The 22,726-nt window shown below is 50.8% G+C and overlaps 1 protein-coding gene across 1 annotated transcript; it reads left to right on the top strand.

Annotated features, from left to right (window-relative positions):
- The first annotated feature begins 1,474 nt into the window (after positions 1–1,474).
- Positions 1,475–22,669, top strand: PRPF8 (pre-mRNA processing factor 8). Its single transcript, XM_076354956.1, has 43 exons — positions 1,475–1,520; positions 1,647–1,756; positions 1,835–2,003; positions 2,702–2,866; positions 2,965–3,183; positions 3,786–3,998; positions 4,278–4,403; positions 4,481–4,586; positions 5,089–5,279; positions 5,461–5,580; positions 5,659–5,848; positions 6,031–6,150; positions 6,485–6,619; positions 6,730–6,859; positions 7,240–7,436; positions 7,544–7,750; positions 7,839–8,002; positions 8,359–8,485; positions 8,605–8,797; positions 9,156–9,343; positions 9,554–9,792; positions 10,324–10,470; positions 10,720–10,930; positions 11,283–11,399; positions 11,486–11,733; positions 11,920–12,099; positions 12,586–12,721; positions 14,662–14,831; positions 15,156–15,285; positions 15,469–15,615; positions 15,861–16,021; positions 16,695–16,886; positions 17,498–17,735; positions 17,990–18,118; positions 18,712–18,825; positions 18,968–19,141; positions 19,393–19,586; positions 19,961–20,200; positions 20,294–20,435; positions 20,802–20,942; positions 21,190–21,329; positions 21,511–21,713; positions 22,337–22,669. The coding sequence occupies exons 2-43, from the start codon at positions 1,657–1,659 to the stop codon at positions 22,489–22,491; spliced, it is 7,008 nt and encodes a 2,335-aa protein (XP_076211071.1). The 5' UTR covers positions 1,475–1,520; positions 1,647–1,656; the 3' UTR covers positions 22,492–22,669.
- The last annotated feature ends 57 nt before the right edge of the window (positions 22,670–22,726 follow it).

Below are 22,726 nucleotides of genomic sequence, written 5' to 3'. Positions count from 1 at the left end.
CCAGCCGGAGCGGAGCTGACGGCCAGGGGATTTCTCTTTGGTTTGACCCATTTACACCCAGTTTTTCAGGAGCTGCTCCGCCGATCCTTGCCCTTAGCACGGCCTCTGCACCCGCTCAGCAACGCTGGCTCCGTCCTCCAGCCTCTGCCCACACCAGGGACGTTTCTCAAGGCCTGGATTGTGTTACCACGTTCCTGCCGTCACGTGGACGTAGCGTACCCCAGGCATGGGGGGTTGAGGGCCCAGGAAACCTGTTTTGGGAGCCTCTAATCAGACGTGATTTTCCCACAGTGCTAGGGTGGGATAACCGGTGGCTTCGCAGCGCACTGCGGCCGGACGCGGGGGTACCCTGTGCTTGTCCATCCTGATGAAGAATGTTACAGCCTTGGCCTGAAGGGCTTTGGGAAGGGACCTGCCCCTCTAATCCCCCTGTACAGGGGTTCACGCGGCTAGAGGGAGCATTTCCATCGGGGAATTAGTTGCCAGGGAGCTACGCCCCAGCCTGCCACCCGCCCGCACCCCCTTCAGTCCCGTCCCACATCCCAAGAGCCCAGATCCCCTCCAGCGCAGGCCCCTCTCCCCATGGGGAACCCCTCGGGGAGCCCCCGCCCTGCCGAAACCCCCGAGGCAAATGACCGCCTGGCTGCAGGGTGGCCCATGGCGACGCGTTGAAGCCCGCTTGTCTGCCTGCAGCGAGCTGGACCTCGCGTTTTCGCAGGGCACTGGGCGAGCACAGAGGGCCGGGGGGACATGTGTGCTGCCGGGGGGGGGGGGGCCGGGAAGGGGGCACTGGGCGCCTGGCTACTTGCTGAGGCATTAAGGGACATAGTAGGGCCGTGGGGGCAGTGCTGGGGGGGAGAAGCGTCGCTCCCCGGAGGCTCTGGGGTGCAGCGTCCTCCCGCCCTGCCTGGGGCTGTGGGGTGGGCCCAGGCCCGGGGCCGAGGGGGAGCACAGTCCCGGGGGGGGGGGGGGGTGCGGATGACGCCGGGCGTGGCCGAGGTGGGCACTGCCCCCACTGAGGGGGCACTAGAGGCCCACGCCCCACGGGGGATCCCCTCACGCCGTCCCGCTGAGTGCCCCCCCCCCAAGGCCCCACGGGGCGGGGGGGCGGCCCCACGCAGGACCCCCTCGGCCCGGGGCGCCGCCTGCCCTACAGCGCCCCCTACGGGTAGCGTGGGCTGATCTGCGCCACACGTTGTCCAATCAGAGCCGGCGCCGAGCTGTCACGGTTGCCTCTCTCCGCCAATCGAAAGCAGTGAAGGGCGGGACCGGAGAAGGCCGGGCATCCCACCGGAAGTGTACTCCAGGCACAACTTCCTTTCCCACTCAGCCCTTGGTCCCGCCTCCTGCACCTCCTCCGCGTTCTGATGGGCTGCGCCTGCTGTTTCCAAGGCTGCCCGAAAGCTGATTGGCCAGCCGTCCTGACTACGCGCCCCGCCCACATCCGGGTCTCCGAGGCGCGGTGGCGACGGCGCTGGGCCGCCATTGTGGTGGGGAAGCGCGGGGCGTCGCGGCAGCCGGTGAGGGCGGGCGGGGGGCGATGGGGGCCCGGGGGCGGGTGGGGGGCGGGGGGCGCCGCTGGGGAGGTCGGGGGTGGCCCCGTCGGTGGTCCCGTCCTCGCCCTGAGCCCCTCTCCACCCCCGCAGGTGCGTCGCCATGGCCGCCGTCTTCCCGTACCGCGGCGGCTGCGCCCCGGTGCCCAGTCCGCTGGCGCCGCTGCCCGACTACATGTCTGAGGAGAAGCTGCAGGAGAAAGGTGGGTAGGGCCGGTCCCTGCACCCCCATCCTCCCGAGCGGGTCCGGGCCTGACGGTGCCGCCTCTCTGTCCCTGCAGCCCGCAAGTGGCAGCAGCTGCAGGCCAAGCGCTATGCGGAGAAGAGGAAATTCGGCTTCGTGGACGCGCAGAAGGAGGACATGCCCCCCGAGCACGTCCGGAAGATCATCCGCGACCACGGCGACATGACCAACAGGAAGTTCCGTCACGACAAGCGCGTCTACCTGGGGTAAGGGAGCCCCCCGCTGTGTGACGCAGGGGGAGCCGAGCTGAGTCCTCCTCTGCTGCCGTGTCAAAGCTCCTCGTTGATCGTTGAAGGGAGAGCCCCTTCTCCAAAGGGCTTTCCCTGTCAGTTGTGCGTAGAAGGCAGCACGGTAGCTCGATGAGGATGGGATAATCAGTTGCACTAGAGTAGCAGTGCAGAAGAGGATAAGCAAAGGAAGTTGTTGCTTTAAATTTATGAGAAAAACATTACCCTGGATAACACATTGTCTTAGAAGAAGATGGGGGAGAGTATGAAGTAGCCAGCATACGTTTTTTGCAAGATTAAAAAGCATCATGAGTGCTTCTTTGCTGTTTAGGTTCAGAGAGCTATCTCATGCACATCATGACCCATTGCACTACCTTATCGTTACCCATAAAAATTCCAGAAACTCATTTGAAATGTTTTGTTTTCGTTTGTAACATTCTTAATGTGTAACAATCTTTTGGAAGCCAAACCAGTAGAAAGCATTTAGGTAGTGCGATGCACGAAGCACAAGGATAGACTAGGAAGTTTGTGGATTTGTCACTGGAGGCCTTTATGAACAGGTTAGATGAGCAGTTTTCAGGAGTGAAAGGTGTAGAGGTAATTGGGTTTGCGGCAGATGGATGGCTATTCTCTTGACATCCCTTCTAACCCTGATTTACCTTGATTTCTCATGGTAGTGCTCTGAAGTACATGCCTCATGCTGTTCTGAAGCTCTTGGAGAACATGCCCATGCCCTGGGAGCAAATCAGAGATGTTCCGGTGTTGTACCATATCACAGGCGCCATCTCTTTTGTGAATGAGATTCCCTGGGTCATAGAGCCGGTGTACATTGCTCAGTGGGGGTAAGTGCCTTCTTCCTTCGCCCTGGTGGGAACTCCTGAGCAAACACTCGTGCATCCACAGTAAAAGCGATGTTTAACGGTCTCTGGGTTTCTGCCAGGTCGATGTGGATTATGATGAGGCGAGAGAAGAGGGATAGGCGTCACTTCAAGAGGATGAGATTCCCCCCGTTTGACGATGAAGAACCCCCTCTGGATTATGCTGATAACATCCTGGATGTGGAGCCCCTGGAAGCGATTCAGCTTGAGCTGGATCCAGAGGAGGATGCCCCTGTGCTGGACTGGTTCTATGACCACCAGCCGCTGAAAGACAACAGGAAGTACGTGCCTCTCTGCTAGCACGATTCACTGGGAGAGGGGAAAAAAACGCACTGCCTAAACTACCTATCCATAGCAGTATATAACCTCTGGTTGTGTTATACTGGGCTACGTGTGATGTTGGTGAGGAGGGAAAAACCCTCCCTCAAGAATGGGAGGGAGAACCTGGTTGTCATAAAGCTTTACCTCTTGTCTTCAGCATCCAGCGAGGGCAAACAAGGCCTCTCTGTCCAGGAGGGCTGCTGCCCAGTTCACTGCTAAAACTCCGATGTTTCTTAGTATGCCATAAGGATAACAACCTGGATTGTCTAGTTGGAATTTGAATTGATATTTGCTAAGAGTGCACAGACGTTGTGTGTCAGTTTGGATATGGAGGAGGAGTGGAACTGGAGCAGTCAGTGTTTTCTGGGCAGATGTAGTCCATAGTGGTCTTTAGCAGTCCTGCAACCTTTCTTTCTGTCTAGAGGGGCCCATGTGCTAGGTGTCCTTGATATTTTCTGCAAATGATGGGCGGTGGAAGGTGTTTGGTTATTTCTGGTCCTTCGGTAAAGGCCCAGTTGTCTTCTGGCTGTGTAGTGAGTGTCTGTGCTTTGTTCTTTTGCAGGTATGTAAATGGTTCAACATACCAGCGTTGGCAGTTCACTCTCCCAATGATGTCCACGCTGTACCGGCTGGCCAATCAGCTGCTCACTGACCTTGTGGATGACAACTATTTCTATTTGTTTGACCTGAAAGCGTTCTTTACCTCCAAGGCACTGAACATGGCTATTCCTGGAGGTCCCAAGTTCGAGCCTCTTGTTAGAGACATCAATCTTCAGTAAGTGTTGGGTTTAGGAGGAAAGATAAGTGGTTATCTGGGAAAAGGGCTGGGAGGGTTCATCTGTTACCAGGTGTCTTGCCTTGGGTGAGCTATTCCTGGGTGTTCGCTCTCTTTAGCTTTAAGTCTGTGATGTGCTTGCTGCTTTGGACACTGAATGGTTGTTAGTGTGAACAGAAGGCTAAAGGAAAAGTGCTGATACCATGTCTTCAGTCAAAAACGTTTGCCTTTCTGTCCCCCTGAACGCTCATCTAACAATTTCTTTTTGTCTCATTTGAGGGATGAAGACTGGAATGAATTTAATGACATCAACAAAATTATCATCAGGCAGCCGATCAGGACCGAGTACAAAATTGCTTTCCCGTACCTGTACAATAACCTGCCGCACCATGTCCACCTGACCTGGTAAGTGCAGCAGCCTCAAGAGCAGGGAGGGGAGGGGAAAGCTGTCGGGATGCTCTAATGCATATTTTGTGTTGTAGGTATCATACTCCAAACGTCGTTTTCATTAAAACAGAAGATCCTGATCTCCCAGCTTTTTACTTCGACCCACTGATCAACCCCATTTCACACAGACATTCCGTCAAGGTGAGGCACTGTCCAAGAGAGCCTGTGATAAACCCTGCGTGTGGAGGTGATGGGGCTTTAGCACCTTGCTTCTGATAGTGGCACACACACATAGATATTTCAGGAGAAAGCAATAGCCCTTTCGCAAAAAAACCCACAGTTGTAATTTGTAGTCTTTTTCTATTTCTGGAGTTGCACAAAGCTGTCTCCTTTGGTCTCTGTAGGATAAAGCCCAATGTGTAATTAACAGTGTTATTTCAGAGTCTTCTGATAGGTTACTTATCTTTTTGGTTGTCCTTGGTGTGTTCATGGAGCTGACGTCTCCCTTGAGTTACCTCCGTAACGCCTAGCTCAGGGTCTAGTAGCCAGAGTTTGCCTTGTAGAGTGCTTTGTGCTTCTCTGATACTCAACACTGTCACGCTGCTTCTATGAGAGCAAAGAAATGGTTTTTACTTGGTTAACTAGGAAAACTGAGCTTGAAGCAACTAGGAAACAGATCTTGTGTGGTGTTTCTGCATTTCAGAGTCAGGAACCGTTGCCTGATGATGATGAAGAGTTTGAGTTGCCAGAGTTTGTGGAACCTTTCCTGAAGGATACCCCGCTCTACACAGATAACACAGCCAATGGCATTGCCCTGCTGTGGGCCCCACGGCCCTTCAACTTGAGGTCTGGGAGGACTCGGAGAGCTCTTGATATCCCACTGGTCAAGAACTGGTGAGTTCTTCCCTGGGAGAAGGGGTGTTCTCATGATTGTGACACTATTATCTTGTTACAATGAAAATAAAATAGATCCTGTGGTGACTGGTTTCTGGAGATTTTAGGAGGCTTTCTGGAGGCTCATTGTTTTCTGAGGAATGTGAGTTATTTGAAAAATTGAAATATGGTTTATCCCTAGGTATCGTGAGCACTGCCCAGCAGGCCAGCCAGTGAAAGTGCGAGTCTCCTATCAGAAGCTACTGAAATACTATGTTCTGAATGCGCTCAAGCACAGACCTCCCAAGGCCCAGAAGAAGAGGTAAGTGGGGGTCTGTTCAGTGGGGAACTGCTGATCTGTGATGAGGATTCAGCTGATTATAGTCTCTGCTCTCTCCAGGTACCTGTTCCGCTCCTTCAAGGCTACGAAGTTTTTCCAGTCGACGAAGCTGGACTGGGTGGAAGTAGGCCTGCAGGTGTGTCGCCAGGGCTACAATATGCTGAACTTGCTGATCCACAGAAAGAACCTGAACTACCTTCACTTGGATTACAACTTCAACCTGAAGCCTGTGAAGACCCTCACCACTAAGGTATCAGTCCATGTGCTCTTTTACTCAAGAGTAAAGTTTTCTTGAAGTTTGATAAGTAGCTAGTGTGGTAAGACGGGCCACAGTGCCTCAGCTGTGCAGTTGTTGTACAGACTGACCAAATTGGAGCTGTTTCACTCTTCTATAACATCGTTATGTAAATCCTGGATTTTTGTCTCTTCCAGGAAAGGAAAAAATCTCGTTTTGGTAATGCTTTCCATCTGTGCCGAGAGGTTCTACGGCTGACTAAGTTGGTGGTGGACAGCCATGTCCAATACAGACTTGGAAATGTGGATGCGTTTCAGGTAGGCTGAATTTTATTTTTTTTTTAATTTTTTTTTTAAAGGTGAGGAGGGGAAGTGAGAGGAGGAGTGGAATATCTGGGTGGGCTTATGTAGGATGCACAATATGACTGAACGTTGCAGTGTTACGGAGAAGAAGGGGAGCAATGAAAGCACGCAGCATTGCGTGAAATGCTGCTTTTACCCTAGTTCATAACACTGACTCATACAATGATCAATTCTTAGGAGCTTTGTATGGCCTAATATGCTCTGCTCCTGTCTGTAAAATAAACCTGGCTTCTGGAAGCAATATATGTAGTGTTTATTGTTGTCTCTGACTGTGCTCCCTGTGTTTCAGTTGGCAGATGGCTTGCAGTACATCTTTGCCCATGTGGGTCAGCTGACAGGAATGTACCGATACAAGTACAAACTGATGAGGCAGATTCGTATGTGCAAGGACCTGAAACATCTCATCTACTACAGGTTTAACACAGTAAGTTCCACCTTTCCACGTGATGGTGACCCCACATAAACTGAGCAACAAGGGAGGGATTCTGGAATGTCAGTAAGTGACCTGCTGTTACCATGTCTCTGTTCTTCCAGGGGCCTGTGGGCAAAGGTCCTGGCTGTGGCTTCTGGGCTCCAGGCTGGAGAGTATGGCTGTTCTTCATGAGGGGCATCACGCCGCTGCTGGAACGCTGGCTGGGGAATCTGCTGGCCAGGCAGTTTGAAGGTCAGCACACTGTATAAATCTTGGACGTGGGAGGAGCGTGTGGTAAAGATTAATACTGTTTACTTGCCAGCTCGAACTCGGTTTTCTGTTCCAAGTGGTGGTCTGTATCCATGCTCCATGTCAATCCCAAGAGCTGTTGACCGGCTTAGAGCTCTTAGGAGACCAGTGCCCCCAGAACAGATGCCAGATGGAAGTGGGATTCCCTGCTCCATAGCACTGTGGGGTCCATAGCCTCCTAATCATCTGCTCCAAAGGCATCAGTGATGTTGCGGCAGTGTAATTTCTTCAGACGTCCTGCACCCCTGTGCGCTCCTGTATTAGGAAGAAGAGGAGCACTGCCCAATAATGTCAGAGCTGCTGAAGTACTTTGCTTTTTCCAGGCCGTCACTCAAAGGGTGTAGCAAAGACTGTCACGAAGCAGCGTGTGGAGTCTCACTTTGACCTGGAGCTGAGGGCAGCCGTTATGCATGACATTCTGGACATGATGCCAGAAGGAATCAAACAGAACAAAGCCAGAACCATCCTGCAGCATCTGAGCGAGGCTTGGCGGTGCTGGAAGGCCAATATCCCCTGGAAGGTAAGTCTCTTGCTTGGCCTTTTGGTTCAATTTTAACATCTCCCAGGTGGAACTGCTCTTGTGAAGGTTCCCACTCCTGCTTCCCTCAAGTTACTGTCCCTCCCCAGGTGCCAGGGCTGCCAACTCCTATTGAGAACATGATCCTGAGGTACGTGAAGGCAAAAGCTGACTGGTGGACAAATACAGCTCACTACAACAGGGAGCGGATCCGTCGGGGTGCAACTGTAGACAAAACTGTCTGTAAGAAGAATCTGGGCCGGCTGACCAGACTCTACTTAAAGGCTGAGCAGGAACGGCAGCATAATTACTTGAAGGTACTTCTGTCCTGCCTGAGGTTGCCCAAATTGGTGCTATTTCATAGGGAAGCTTTCGCTGACTAATGCTGGTGGTGTGGTTTTGCAGGATGGGCCTTACATCACAGCGGAAGAGGCTGTTGCTGTGTACACAACCACAGTGCACTGGCTGGAAAGCAGGAGGTTCTCACCCATTCCTTTCCCCCCGCTGTCCTACAAGCATGACACCAAGTTGCTCATATTAGCCCTGGAGAGGCTGAAGGAAGCTTACAGGTAAGCAGTGGGAAGTGATTGTGTTCTGCAGGGGCACACATCTGTACTGGGAAAGGCTTCTGAAGCTATTTTGTTACCCATTTTCCCTGGAATTGAGTATGCCGTAAAACTTACCCTGGTGGGGACTGGTAGAAGCTGTAGGTTGGAGTACTGCCAAGGTTGACTGGGGGTTCTTCATGGACTCTGCCACTTGGGTCAAAAATAGTGCCGTGCTTCTAAGCTTGGGGATGTGGATTGTGAAGAGTTACAGATCTTGTCTTGATCCGCTTGGTTGAACAGTATCTTTCATCAGTTTAATGCAGTGGCCATTAGTTTGTTCATGCTTAGGTGCACGAGCTGTTCTTTCTCACTTTCAGCGTGAAATCTCGCCTGAATCAGTCGCAGAGAGAGGAGTTGGGCTTGATTGAACAGGCTTATGATAATCCTCACGAAGCTCTGTCCAGAATCAAACGACACCTTTTGACTCAGAGAGCCTTCAAGGAGGTAGGTGTCTGGTGAAAGCCAGACATACTAAAAGTTACGCTGCATTCAGGAGCTACATGGTGCTAAGAGTTTGTGGTCTCTGTCAACTATAAGCCTCAGTTTTGCCTCCTCTTTTTTAGGTGGGTATTGAGTTCATGGATCTCTACAGCCACTTAGTTCCTGTTTATGATGTTGAGCCCTTGGAGAAAATCACAGATGCTTACCTGGATCAGTACTTGTGGTACGAGGCTGATAAGCGACGACTTTTCCCTCCATGGATCAAACCTGCTGACACTGAACCTCCTCCACTGTTGGTGTACAAGTGGTGCCAAGGTTAGTGGCATCTTGTATTTCATGCAAAAATGAGTTTTCTTATCAGGAGCTTGCTTCCTACAAGTCCCCTTGGGAGCTGAGTTTTCGTATTTGCAACTTGCAGTCAATAGTTGTTACAATAAGAGGCTATACTTCGTAGGTTAATGTATAGATGCATATACCTGAGGAGGAGAACTTTCATAGCATTTGTGTTGGTTACATATTTCTGTTCCAATTTCTGGATCGACTGGAAGGACCAGAGGCTGAAAAATCAGACGTTACAGGAAATACGCTGATTTCCTGTGCCCAGAAGGGTGCTTCGGCACTCTGAGAAATGCATTGTGTTCAGGTAACATGACAAGCTTGTTTGTCTCCTCAGGCATTAATAATCTGCAAGATGTTTGGGAAACAAGTGAAGGTGAATGCAATGTGATGCTAGAATCTCGATTTGAGAAGATGTATGAGAAGATTGACCTGACATTGCTCAACAGGCTGCTGCGTCTTATTGTTGATCACAACATTGCTGACTACATGACAGCCAAGAACAACGTGGTGATCAACTACAAGGTGATGGCTGCTGTCAGGAAGGGGGGGTGGACTGTAAGATGGAGAGGTTTTGAACCCATGGGGAAGGAGGGGACACAAGACTTGCCAAAGAAAGAAGTGATGAGGGAGTAGGGAAACCTTCTGGGTCCTGCTAAAGAGCAACTGCTCAGGTAAAAGGTTTCTGGTGTATTGTGACAGTCAGGTTCTCACAATTCCTCTTCATTTCCTCAGGACATGAATCACACGAACTCCTATGGGATTATTCGTGGGCTGCAGTTTGCTTCCTTTATTGTCCAGTATTATGGGCTTGTGATGGACCTGCTGGTGCTGGGTCTGCACCGTGCCAGTGAAATGGCTGGGCCTCCCCAGATGCCAAATGACTTCCTCAGCTTCCAAGACATTGCCACTGAGGTGGCCCATCCCATACGCCTCTTCTGCAGATACATCGACCGTATTCACATCTTCTTCAGGTGAGAGCTCTCGGGCCCTGCTTTCCTCAGCTGAACTTTTGTTCTGGCATCTTGCAGCAGATGCTGTGAAAGTGGGAATTAGTATGCTCCTACTCCAGGCTTTTGTTCCCTTTGCTAAGAAAGATCAGGAATATTTGAATTGACAGACTTCCCAGAACAACTGGGTGTCCGCATGCCTCCTCTTGCTTTCTCAGCTCACTTTTCTACAGCTTCACTGGACCAGTAGAAAAGCAACAATGTCAAAAGTTCAATTGTTACAGATTTTCCACTGGTAAAATAAGCCTTTTCTGGCTTCCCAGCAAGCGGGCGTAAAATTTTATGTCTGTTCATGGAAAGATAACCCAAACAGTCATGGGTTGCTCTATGCTAATGAAACTGAAGCCCCCTTCAGCGGGAGGATACAGAAGTTGGATAGTTACCTTCAGACATGCTATGGCGAACAGCTATCCGTAAGCAAGTCCTTACCTGTCTGGGCAGACTGGTGTTCTGAGAAGTCGGTCATGTAACTCCAGATCATCTGTGCGTTTTCAGGTTTACAGCAGATGAGGCAAGAGACTTGATTCAGCGGTACCTGACGGAGCATCCAGATCCCAACAATGAGAACATTGTAGGCTACAACAACAAGAAGTGCTGGCCCAGGGATGCTCGGATGCGCCTCATGAAACACGACGTGAACCTGTAAGTGCTGCAAGCTGGAAAAAACAAGTGGTGGGAGGGTGTGAAAATTAGTTGTAATAAATAACTGTTGGAGATTGATAGGCAGGTGCTCAGGAAGATAAGTAAGAAGAGGTGAGGGGTCTGTGCTGTAATTCTGACAGTGGGCGATGGGTGTGAGGGACTAGTGCTAGGAAAGCACTGAGAACTTGCCCGGTTTCTGTTTCGCTTCAGTAACAGACAGCCTGTCACCGTGCACATCTTGTTTTTCAGTGGTCGTGCTGTATTCTGGGACATCAAGAACCGCTTGCCTCGATCAGTCACCACAGTGCAGTGGGAGAATAGCTTCGTATCCGTTTACAGCAAGGATAACCCCAACTTGCTGTTTAACATGTGTGGTTTTGAGTGCCGCATCTTGCCCAAGTGCCGCACCAGCTATGAGGAATTCACCCACAAGGATGGTGTCTGGAACTTGCAGAATGAGGTAGGGTGAGGGTTTGACAGGGTGGGAGAGCGGTGCCTGCTTGGCCCGTACCTGGCATCAAAGCAGGGTTTATACCTGCTGGCAGGGGGGTGCCTAACAGCATGAGTTTGCCAGCTGTTGTAACTGGGACCGCTAGCAGGTAGAGCTAAAATGAACTGGGTATGAACTTTCCTTCCTGAGAGGGGTGGAAAATCTTTGGCTGGGGATGAGCAGGGGACCTGAAACTGTAGAGGTGCTGTTCAGCCTCTTCTCTCCCCGTGTTTTGTAAATGCCTAATGGCAAGAGCTCACCTTACTGTCTGTATTGGAGAGAGGGCTCCCAGGAGGGAATTGATGGCCCTGTGCTCTTGTAGGTCACCAAGGAGCGCACAGCTCAGTGCTTCCTGCGTGTGGATGATGAGTCTATGCAGAGATTTCACAACAGAGTGAGGCAGATCCTCATGGCATCTGGCTCCACAACCTTCACTAAGGTAAGGTGGGAGGAAGGTGTGTGACAGAGCTTTCTGCAGATGCTTGGAGAACGGGCTGAGAACTGATCCTTTGCTTTCTGTTCTAGATTGTCAATAAATGGAATACAGCTCTGATTGGCTTGATGACGTATTTCCGGGAAGCTGTTGTAAATACTCAGGAGTTGCTTGATTTGCTGGTGAAGTGTGAAAATAAAATCCAGACTCGAATCAAAATTGGTCTGAATTCCAAAATGCCCAGCCGTTTTCCGCCGGTGGTGTTTTACACCCCTAAAGAGCTGGGAGGGCTGGGCATGCTCTCCATGGGCCACGTTCTCATCCCGCAGTCTGACCTGAGGTGAGTTGTGCTGCTGTAATGCCCACATGAGTTAGGTGTTTTGTTAGATACTCCTTCCCATAAAAACATGTGAGAATGCTAAACCATGCCTTGTAATAGAGATCTGTCGCCTTTACAGTAGGTCATGGCAGCGTGACCTGTGAAGTCCTGTCGCTCTGACCTCACTCTTGTGCCTCTTCGCTCCAGGTGGTCCAAGCAGACAGATGTTGGCATCACTCACTTCCGCTCAGGAATGAGTCATGAGGAGGACCAGCTAATCCCAAATTTGTATCGTTACATCCAGCCTTGGGAAAGTGAATTCATTGACTCTCAGAGAGTATGGGCAGAGTATGCCCTCAAGCGACAAGAGGCTATAGCCCAGAACAGGTACGTTTCCATGTGCAGTCGGATCTCCCTGTGTCTCTGTGTGTGGGGACAGGCAGTGGGGTGAAGTATCGCACTGTCTCAGGGTTCTGGAGACCTTGCTGGGCCCATGATACAGGCCGCCTGCAAAGCTGCTGTCTTACCTCTGGAGGAGGTATGGACTCTGCAAGCAGATAGTACACCCATGGCACAGTTTGAGGGAAATGGTATGCCAGGTGGTGCCAGGAAAAGCTGACATCAGACCCATTTGCAGTTAGTTCTGCGCATTTACAAGGGCAGGCTTTTTCTTTGGCTGTTTGACATCAGCATGTTCATAGTGATGGCTGTAGACGCTTCGCTGAGCCTCCGCGTGCTTGGCATTTTAGAACCTCTCCTGCCAGAGCCCTGAGGTCTGTATTATTTCTGTGATCTCATCACCTGAAATAAATACTCATTAATGCATTGCTGCAAAATTGAGAGACAACAAAGTGTGGGGATTTTTTTCTTCAGGCGTCTGACGCTGGAGGATCTGGAGGACTCATGGGACAGGGGAATTCCTCGTATTAACACCCTTTTCCAGAAGGACCGGCATACCCTAGCTTATGATAAAGGATGGAGAGTCAGGACTGACTTCAAACAGTATCAGGTATTCACTGGGAATTTCTCTGGCTGAGTGTGAGGTTCAGACAATGTCCTTTCACATTGTATTATTGTAGGTGCACTTCCTTGTCCATCTGCTGCAGAAAGAACTTAAGAGCCATGTGTTGGGACTAGTAGAGGCTATTGAGAACCAAATGCTTCAAAATCTGTAGCTAGCCACTTTTGAAGCATTTCAATAGATTGCAGTGTCTTGTGGAACACCACGCTTAGCGCAACTGAGTATTAAGAAATCGGTTCTGGAGAGGGGAAAAAAGGTCACAAAACAAACATTCCAAAATCTGAAGTTTTAATAACAGTGGAAAAATTTGTTATTTAAAGCTGCAAATGGTGCGGTAGAATGCCAGTCCCTGAAAAATAAAAACATAATCTTAGATTCTACCTAGTCTGAATTGCATAGTAGTACTGACTGAACTCAGGTTGTAGATGAGCTGTGTCCTCCAGGACTGAGGGCATGAGGCTTTTTACTTGTTAGCTGACATCATCCAGTCAGTCTCACCTCTGTGCCTGGGAAGATCATCCTGGAAGCTATGCTAAGGCACATATGGAGGACAGGGAGGTGATTCAAGACAGCCAGCATGGCTTCACCAAGGGCAAGTCCTGCCTGACCAACCTAGTGGCCTTCTGTGATGGAGTGACTACATCAGTGGACATGGGAAGGGCTACAGATGTCGTCTGTCTGGACCTCTGTAAGGCCTTTGACACGGTCCCCCACAACATCCATCTCTCTAAACTGGAGAGGTATGGATTTGATGGGTGGACTGTCTGGTGGGTGAGGAATTGGTTAGATGGTCGCATCCAGAGGGTAGTGGTCAACGGCTCAATGTTCAGATGGAGATCAGTGACAAGTGGTGTCCTGCAGGGGTCCGTATTGGGACCGGTACTGTTTAATATCTTCATCAGTGACATAGACAGTGGGATCGAGTGTACCCTCAGCAGGTTTGCAGATGACACCAAGCTGAGTGGTGCGGTCAACACGCCAGAGGGATGGGATGCCATCCAGAGGGACCTGGACAAGCTCGAGAAGTGGGCCTGTGTGAACCTCATGAGGTTCAACAAGGCCAAGTGCAAGGTCCTGCACCTGGGTCAGGGCAACCCCCAGTATCAATACAGTCTGGGGGATGAAGGGATGGAGAGCAGCCCTGCCGAGAAGGACTTGGGGGTAATGGGGGATGAACAGCTGGACATGAGCCAGCAATGTGCGCTCGCAGCCCACAAGGCCAATTGTATCCTGGGCTGCATCCAAAGCAGCGTGGCCAGCAGGTCAAGGGAGGGGATTCTGCCCTCTACTCTGCTCTGGTGAGACCCCACCTGCAGCACTGTGTCCAGCTCTGGAGCCCTCAGCATAAGAAAGACACGGACCTGTTGGAGTGGGTCCAGAGGAGGGCCACGAAAATGATCAGGGGGATGGAACACCTCTGCTATGAAGAAAGGCTGAGAGAGTTGGGGTTGTTCAGCCTAGAGAAGAGAAGGCTTTGGGGAGACCTTATTGCAGCCTGTCAGTACTTCAAGGGGGCTTCTAAAAAAGATGGTGGCAAACTTTTTAGCAGGGCCTGTTGCAACAGGACAAGGGGGAACGGCTTTAAACTAAAGGGGGGTAGATTTAGACTAGAGATAAGGAAGAAATCTTTTACGCTGAGGGTGGTGAGGCACTGGCACAGGTTGCCCAGAGAGGTGGTGGATGCCCCATCCCTGGAAACATTGAAGATCAGGCTGGACGGGGCTCTGAGCAACCTGATCTAGTTGAAGATGTCCCTGCCCATGGCAGGGGGGTTGGACTAGATGACCTTTAGAGGTCCCTTCCAACCCAAAGTATTCTATGATTCTATGATTCTATCATCATCATCATCATCTTGGTACCTACAGTTAGTGCAGCCAGGTCAAATGATCTGAATACAAAGCTGCTCACTAGTGCGTTGTCGTCTCCAGGTCCTGAAACAGAACCCATTCTGGTGGACGCATCAGCGCCATGATGGCAAACTCTGGAACCTGAACAACTACCGCACGGATATGATCCAGGCACTTGGTGGAGTGGAAGGAATCCTGGAGCACACTCTCTTCAAGGGCACTTACTTCCCCACGTGGGAGGGTCTCTTCTGGTAAGAGAAACCTTGATGTGGCCTTGTCTTGCAAACTGGAGCTTAGTGGTGCACCAGGAGGATTCCTTGGCTCAAGCTGTACTGATTCTGTTGAGCCTTTTCCGTTTTTCAGTCATCACTTGAGGACACTGTATAGTTCAGTTGTGAGGGCACCTGGGATTGGGCTGTAACTGAACTTCAGCATGCAAATCCGTGGAAATTTCTTTGCATGAAACAATCTTCCCTGCTCCCGGTGTGTGTGTTCCCTGCCTCTATTATATGTGGCACGTGGCAGTCAGCGGAGATGAGGGACATCTTACGTAATTGATCGTCTGCCCTTTCTAGGGAGAAGGCCAGTGGCTTTGAGGAGTCTATGAAGTGGAAGAAGCTGACAAATGCCCAGAGATCGGGTTTGAACCAAATTCCAAACAGAAGATTCACCCTGTGGTGGTCTCCTACCATTAACAGAGCCAACGTAAGTATCTGGAGTTTGTACCTGCAGAAACTTCCACTAATTGAGAGCAGTTAATTGATCTAACTAATTCTTCCAAGAACATCTCTTACAGATGAACTAAACCTTCTTAACAGTAGCTGTTCTGTTTTCTAAACTTCGTCAGTTGTGCTGTTGCATGTTCTCACAGTTGATTTTCCTTTGCAGGTATATGTTGGGTTTCAGGTGCAGCTGGATTTGACGGGCATCTTTATGCATGGCAAGATCCCCACGCTGAAGATTTCTCTCATTCAGATTTTCCGAGCTCACTTGTGGCAAAAGATCCATGAGAGCATTGTAATGGATTTGTGCCAGGTGAGCAGCATGTTAACTCAGTTTGTTTCTGTGCGATGCATGTATGCTCCTTGCGTACCAACGGCCTCCTGCTAGCAACAGAGATTGTCCCAGGGATTGCAGCAGGGCTACCCCTTCTTCAGCAATTTGTCAGGGAAGGGGAGGAAACGGGATTTTCCTGGGTGCCTGTTTTAGCTCTGTGTTGAGGATAGATTCTTTAGCTAGGTTGCTTGAACACAATTCATCTTTGACTGCCTTTTCCCCAGGTGTTTGATCAAGAGCTGGATGCTCTGGAGATTGAGACAGTGCAGAAAGAGACGATCCATCCCAGGAAGTCATACAAGATGAATTCCTCATGTGCAGATATTCTTCTCTTTGCTTCCTATAAGTGGAACGTGTCACGTCCATCATTGCTCGCAGATTCCAAGTGAGCGTTTCCCTTTTCTCTCTCCTTGATCTTGCTGCAGAGCAGAGCTGCTGAGCCTGCTCAGAGTCATCTGAACCAAAGCCTGTATCTCTTGGGCACCTAGGGTTGGTTTTCTTTGGGGACATGGGAGGACACAATCATGCCTGGCAAAGTGCAGGGCTCATTTGGGTAGATGGTTGCAGCACCTCCTAGCACTGCCCTCTGCAAAACATGAAGACTGTCTTTGCTCCTGTTCTCTCCTCCAGTTGACCTTTCCCCTGAGACAGAACTCAGGAGCTCTGAAGGGTTATTCAGGAAACCCCACAAAGCTGTGCTGTCCTGGGGCCAGAATCTGGAGTGAATTGGACACTGTCTGCACCCATGCTGTGTTCAGTTCGACTGAATCCTCACCAGACAGTCCCCGGGGGAGATGACCCTCATGACTACACTAGAGGAGTAGGTGTGCTGCTTTGTTTAAACCTGCAGCTGAACCCCATTGGCTGAGGGTTTCTTTTAACAGCTTCTGCATTCAGCTGCTGTGTGAAGAAAGTAGTAGAGTCCCTTTTCAGGATGGTATGCAGATAGTAGCTGGCTTCAGTGGTCATGTTTGGTGGCAGTTACTCTCTGTCAAAGACATGCAGTTGCAGGAGAGTTTTGTGCAAGACTAAATTGTTCCGGCTTGCTTTCTCCTTAGAGATGTGATGGACAGCACCACCACTCAGAAGTATTGGATAGATATCCAGCTGCGCTGGGGAGATTACGATTCCCATGACATCGAGCGCTATGCAAGAGCCAAGTTCCTGGACTACACTACAGACAACATGAGTATCTATCCATCTCCTACTGGTGTGCTCATTGCCATTGATCTGGCCTATAACTTGCACAGGTGAGATCTGCACCTTCTGTATTTTAACTGTAATTGGTAGTTTGTGGCTGCGTCTTAGTGCGTCTCCAAACTGGGTTGTATTCTGGGCAGGAGGATGAGGGGAGAAGGCAGAAGCTGGAGGTATGCAGTGAATGGGATAAGGCATCTAGGCAGTCCTTTCAGGTTGCCCGATGTCTGCTCTTTCAATAATAATGGTTCAGCTCTCCCAGCTCACTAATCATTTGTTTTCTTAGGAGATTTCTGTCAGACTGTTCTTGGAGCTGAAGAACAGGCCTTGTTTCAATGCCCCCTACAAGTGGGGACAACTGTTCTTCACTGGAAAACTAGGGGGAAAGTCCCAGCAAGCAGGCCTCTCCTCCAGTGGGCTTGTTAGAGGAGATGCAGCTTTTCTGGGACTGCAGCATGTCTGTGCTGTGGCTTCCCAGTGAGAGGTGGCGTAGGGAAAAGCCGTAGGTGAACAGCTCCCAAGGACATGGCAAGAGAAATCATACAGTAGTATTTAGTAGGCAGAAAGGTGCCTGGCTGCTGCATGGAAGGACTTGTGCGTGGCTGTTGTGTCTGTGTCAGAGCTGATGGCAACAACTAGGTCTTCTGTTTGTTTCCTTCTTCAGTGCTTATGGGAACTGGTTCCCTGGGAGCAAACCTCTGATCCAGCAGGCTATGGCCAAAATTATGAAAGCAAATCCTGCGCTGTATGTGTTGAGAGAACGAATCCGCAAGGGGTTGCAGCTGTACTCATCTGAGCCCACAGAACCGTACCTTTCCTCCCAGAACTATGGAGAACTCTTCTCCAACCAGATCATCTGGTTTGTGGATGACACCAATGTGTACAGAGTGACCATTCACAAGGTGAGGCCAGAGGTGTATCTGCAGGGGAAAGGGACCGGGACTGTGAATGTCCTGTGCTCAGGGTGGTTGTGGAGGCATGCACGATGGAAAACTAGGAATCAACATGGACCCAAATTTTTGCAGTGTGCACAGAGCAGCTCTTGTATTTCCCATTCAGTTCCTGCTCAAAGTACACAGCGAGTCGGCTGTTGTGTAAAGGGGTGGATAGGCTGCATTTATCTCCCTGTACTTTTCACTTTCGCTTGTTTTCTCAGACTTTTGAAGGGAATTTGACCACAAAACCCATCAATGGAGCCATTTTCATCTTCAATCCCAGAACTGGACAGCTCTTCCTGAAGATCATCCATACGTCTGTGTGGGCAGGACAGAAGCGTCTAGGGCAGGTAGGGCCTGGCTGCCTGTTGCGCTTTGGGCTGTGAGCTGGCGATGGGCTCTGACTGCTCGGACGCTAACTTGAGCAGAGGACATCATGAGGGTCTTCATCTTCCTGCCTCTTAACAAGTTTGGAGCTCCAATGTCCAGTGTGTAACCTGTGCTCAGGCAAGCATTAGCGTGGGATATAAAAGTAAAAGAGTGCAGGCACTGATGTTGCAAGGTTTTTGAGGCTCTGATGTGTAAAGAGCCTACGTCTTCAAGCAGGGCTTGAGAAACAGTGCTGTGCTTACTGTTACAGCAAATCACGTTGCGCTTGGCCGTACATCCAGTGCAGTGAGGAGGCTCTCAGGTGGCAAAGCCAGGGAGGCGGTGTAGCCAGCTATTTTTTCTGAGCCAGTCAGGAGTAACTGAACTCCAGGAATGGGAACTGCCCTCTGTGATCAGTAAGAAGGAAATGCTGGGCCTTGTCACTGATCTGGAACAAGCCATAAATTCCAGTCGTATTTTTAGAATTTGGTTTGAGTCTCTCTTAATTCCCAAAGGCATGGAGACCCTGCTGTTAGCAAAGAGATATTTCTCTAACCCTGCTGTCTCTCTGTAGCTGGCCAAGTGGAAGACTGCTGAAGAAGTGGCTGCCTTGATTCGATCACTTCCTGTGGAGGAGCAGCCTAAGCAGATCATAGTGACGCGGAAGGGCATGTTGGACCCACTTGAGGTAAGAATGCAGCTACTGCTCTGTGAGGACACATAAAATCCTTGGGAGATTACAGGACGGTCCTGTGTTCCTGTGAAGGACTTGATCTGGACCAATGTTCTGCAGTAGTTGTGAGCGAGTTCCTCTTCTTGTTAAACTCCAGGTGCACTTGCTGGATTTCCCCAATATTGTGATCAAAGGCTCAGAGTTGCAGCTGCCCTTCCAGGCCTGTCTGAAAGTGGAAAAGTTTGGTGATCTCATCCTGAAGGCTACCGAACCCCAGATGGTTCTCTTCAATCTCTATGATGACTGGCTGAAAACCATCTCTTCTTACACGGTAAGCACAGCATGCCTAGTCTGCATTTTGCTTTGCAGCTGATAAATGAGGCAGCAGCCAAGGCTTCAGAGATCCCTCACAATTTGTTGCTTGGGAGCACTTGGCTCTGAGTCTGCCTGGATTTTCCTTCAGATTGATTCTGCTGGCACTTCCCATGCTATGTCGGTGTGCCCAGAGGAGTACTGTACTAGGGCCTCGTATGTTTGGTTTCCTTTTTTCTGACTAACTGCGTCTTTTTTTTCTTCTCCAAGGCATTCTCTCGTCTGATTCTGATTCTCCGGGCACTACACGTGAATAACGATCGAGCCAAAGTTATTTTGAAACCAGATAAGACAACCATAACGGAGCCTCACCACATCTGGCCAACCCTGACAGATGAGGAGTGGATCAAGGTAGAGGTGCAGCTGAAGGATCTCATCCTTGCTGACTATGGCAAGAAGAACAAGTAAGCCACTGTCCAGCTGCAGTAATCCTGTCAGCCTTTCCTTCCTGCTTTAAAGACTGTGTGGCCAGAGTGCTCCTTGTGGAGAGCAGACGACTTTCAAGGGCCTTTGACAATGAACTGTCAGCTTTGTAGGGAAATTATTAGTTTTATTAGTTGGCTATTAGTATTAATTGCTTTCTAGTAAGGCAGATAAAAATGTCTGCAGCAAACCTTTTCTGATCTGCGCATCATGTGATTTGGTCCCTCCTCCTGTCTAAAAAGTTGTGGTTTCATTTTTCATAGCGCCCTGAGTGGATGTTCTGAGCTTGTGCCTTGGTGAGAAGGGTCCAGAATGTGTTTTGAAATGCCTGACTTGGGTGGATTTTCTCTTTCAGTGTGAACGTTGCATCCCTGACACAGTCAGAGATCCGAGACATTATCCTGGGCATGGAGATCTCTGCCCCCTCTCAGCAGAGACAGCAGATTGCAGAAATTGAGAAGCAAACCAAGGAGCAGTCGCAACTGACAGCCACGCAGACCCGCACTGTTAACAAACACGGGGATGAAATCATCACCTCTACGACCAGCAACTACGAAACCCAGACTTTCTCCTCCAAGACTGAGTGGCGCGTCAGGTAGGAAGGCAGGCAGGGCTGTTGTGCAAGGAAAAGGTCGGAGTGCTCAGGAAGGGATCTGTGCACCCTCTAATAATCGTCTCCTCTTCACAGAGCAATTTCTGCTGCCAACCTCCACCTGCGAACAAACCACATTTATGTTTCATCAGACGATATAAAGGAAACGGGCTATACGTACATTCTTCCCAAGAACGTGTTGAAGAAATTCATCTGCATCTCAGATCTGCGGGCTCAGGTGAGTGTGCAACGAGTCTGTTACAGTTGTACTCCAGGCTGCTGGGGCACACACCAGTCCTGGGCAGTCAGGAACTAGGGGCGAAGGGCTGGGAACTTGCTGCTTGTCTGTATGAAGCCTTCTGCGCTCGAGACAGATGCTGGCAGTATGGCTGAGCACACGAGTTCTAGCCAGGTCCTGATGGCTCCTCGGGGCCCAGACTCGAGGGGAAACTCAGCACTGAACAAAACTACGATGTTCTCCTCCAGTGAGAACCTGCCAGCCAAGAGATACTCTCCTCAGGAACTAAGGGCAGGGCCCACCCACTCTCACACAGTTACACGGAGGTCTCTTCTGGGCTTCTAAGGCGGGTGTCTGCGTTCCTAGATTGCAGGTTACCTGTATGGAGTGAGCCCTCCCGATAACCCCCAAGTGAAGGAGATCCGGTGCATTGTAATGGTGCCCCAGTGGGGAACACACCAGACTGTGCATCTCCCGGGGCAGCTGCCGCAGCATGAATATCTCAAGGTGAGTTGAGCTTCTGCTCCCGGTGTGGGTGGAAGATCGCCGTCTCCCGTAACGGGGACCTGAGGTGGTGGGGCGGCTTCCCTTGGTCTGTTGTAGATGTGGGACTTAAAGGGCTCGGCCTGAAGCCAGCCTGATCTGGGATCTGGTGACAGGGAAGCCTTTAGTCCCTGTGTGCTTTTTGCCGTGCTTGAAGCGGTCTTGTTTTAAATGTCTTTCGTTTCTCTCCAAAACACTCTCTTTCTGTCAGGAAATGGAACCTCTGGGGTGGATTCACACCCAACCAAACGAGTCCCCTCAGCTCTCGCCGCAGGATGTCACCACCCATGCCAAGGTCATGGCTGACAACCCCTCCTGGGATGGGGAGAAGACTATCATCATCACCTGCAGGTGAGAGGCAGGGAGGCTTCTGTGTGCCCCCTCTGCTGGGGGGGGGCTGTGGGTGCAGTGCTTGGGACCACGTTGAGGTCTCAAACTAAAGATTTGGCAGAAAGGGGAGTGTTTGCTCATTTCTGGTTTCCCTCCTCCGCCCCAGGTCAGTCTGACTTGCCCCATCTCTCCTTTCTTTCAGTTTCACGCCAGGCTCCTGCACGCTGACAGCCTACAAACTGACCCCGAGCGGCTACGAGTGGGGCAGGCAGAACACGGACAAAGGGAACAACCCCAAGGGCTACCTGCCATCCCATTACGAGAGGGTGCAGATGCTGCTGTCGGATCGCTTCCTCGGCTTCTTCATGGTCCCAGCGCAAGGGTCCTGGAACTACAACTTCATGGGTGAGCTGCCCCGGGAAAGGGAGAGGAGGGGAAGCAACGTGAATGGCTTGGGAGAAGGAAATAGCTCCTCAGGGAAGCCATTCCCTACCCGTTCTGAAGCGCGACCTTCCTTGGAGCGGCTGGCAGGGATACCAGCATTGTGGTCTGACCTTTCCTTGGTACCAGCACTGGGATGTCAGTTCTCAATGATTTTTCGGTGGCAAAAGAGCAAACTCCGATAGAGCGGAGAAACAGACGTCTTGTCTGTCTGGAGTGTAGTGTCTGGTCTATTGCCACGGAATAATTAATCCCTGTCAGGCAGAAGAGATGATAATGGAAAATGCAAGAGAAAAGCTGTGCCCGGTCGGGGAGTAACAGGAGGTCCTGCTATGATGAACCGCAGGCAGCTGCAGAAGGGGTCAGGAAGGGAGGAGAGTGGCAGGCACAGTGAAGCGCTACGGGGGCTTCGCTCTGTAAACCCCTAAGGGCAGGCACCCGAAGGGTGGTGGGTTTGTGGATTTAGAATTCTCTCTTCCTGCACGGTTTGCTTAAAAATTACCTTGTGAGGACAGAGGGCTTCACTAAGCTCCTGATCAATGGAGGCAGGAGGGACCTTCAGGTGGGTGATGGACTCTCTCTTCCAGGTGTTCGCCACGACCCCAACATGAAGTACGAGCTGCAGCTCGCCAACCCCAAGGAGTTTTACCACGAGGTCCATCGCCCTTCTCACTTCCTGAACTTCGCCCTGCTGCAGGAGGGGGAGGTCTACTCCGCCGACCGGGAGGACCTCTACGCCTAGCCCTGCCCTCGCCCCCACTCTCAGTACTGTTGATATTCAACAGCGTGTGTGTATTTGTGTGTGTGTCCCGCTGCTCCTCGCCCCCGGCCTCTGCTCACGCCTGCGCCAGCCCCCTTTGCCCCCTGTGCCGGGTTCTTGCACCCTGTCCAGTTGCTCAATAAATTTTTTAGGAACGGGAGCGCTGCCGGTGAGATCCCGCCTCGGGGGGGGGCGCGGCCCCGGACGGGGGCGGGCC

This window comes from Aptenodytes patagonicus, chromosome 17, assembly GCF_965638725.1.
Source record: "Aptenodytes patagonicus chromosome 17, bAptPat1.pri.cur, whole genome shotgun sequence".
NCBI lineage: Eukaryota > Metazoa > Chordata > Aves > Sphenisciformes > Spheniscidae > Aptenodytes > Aptenodytes patagonicus.
Note: the sequence above shows the minus strand (reverse complement) of the source record. Positions and strands in the feature narration are given on the sequence as shown.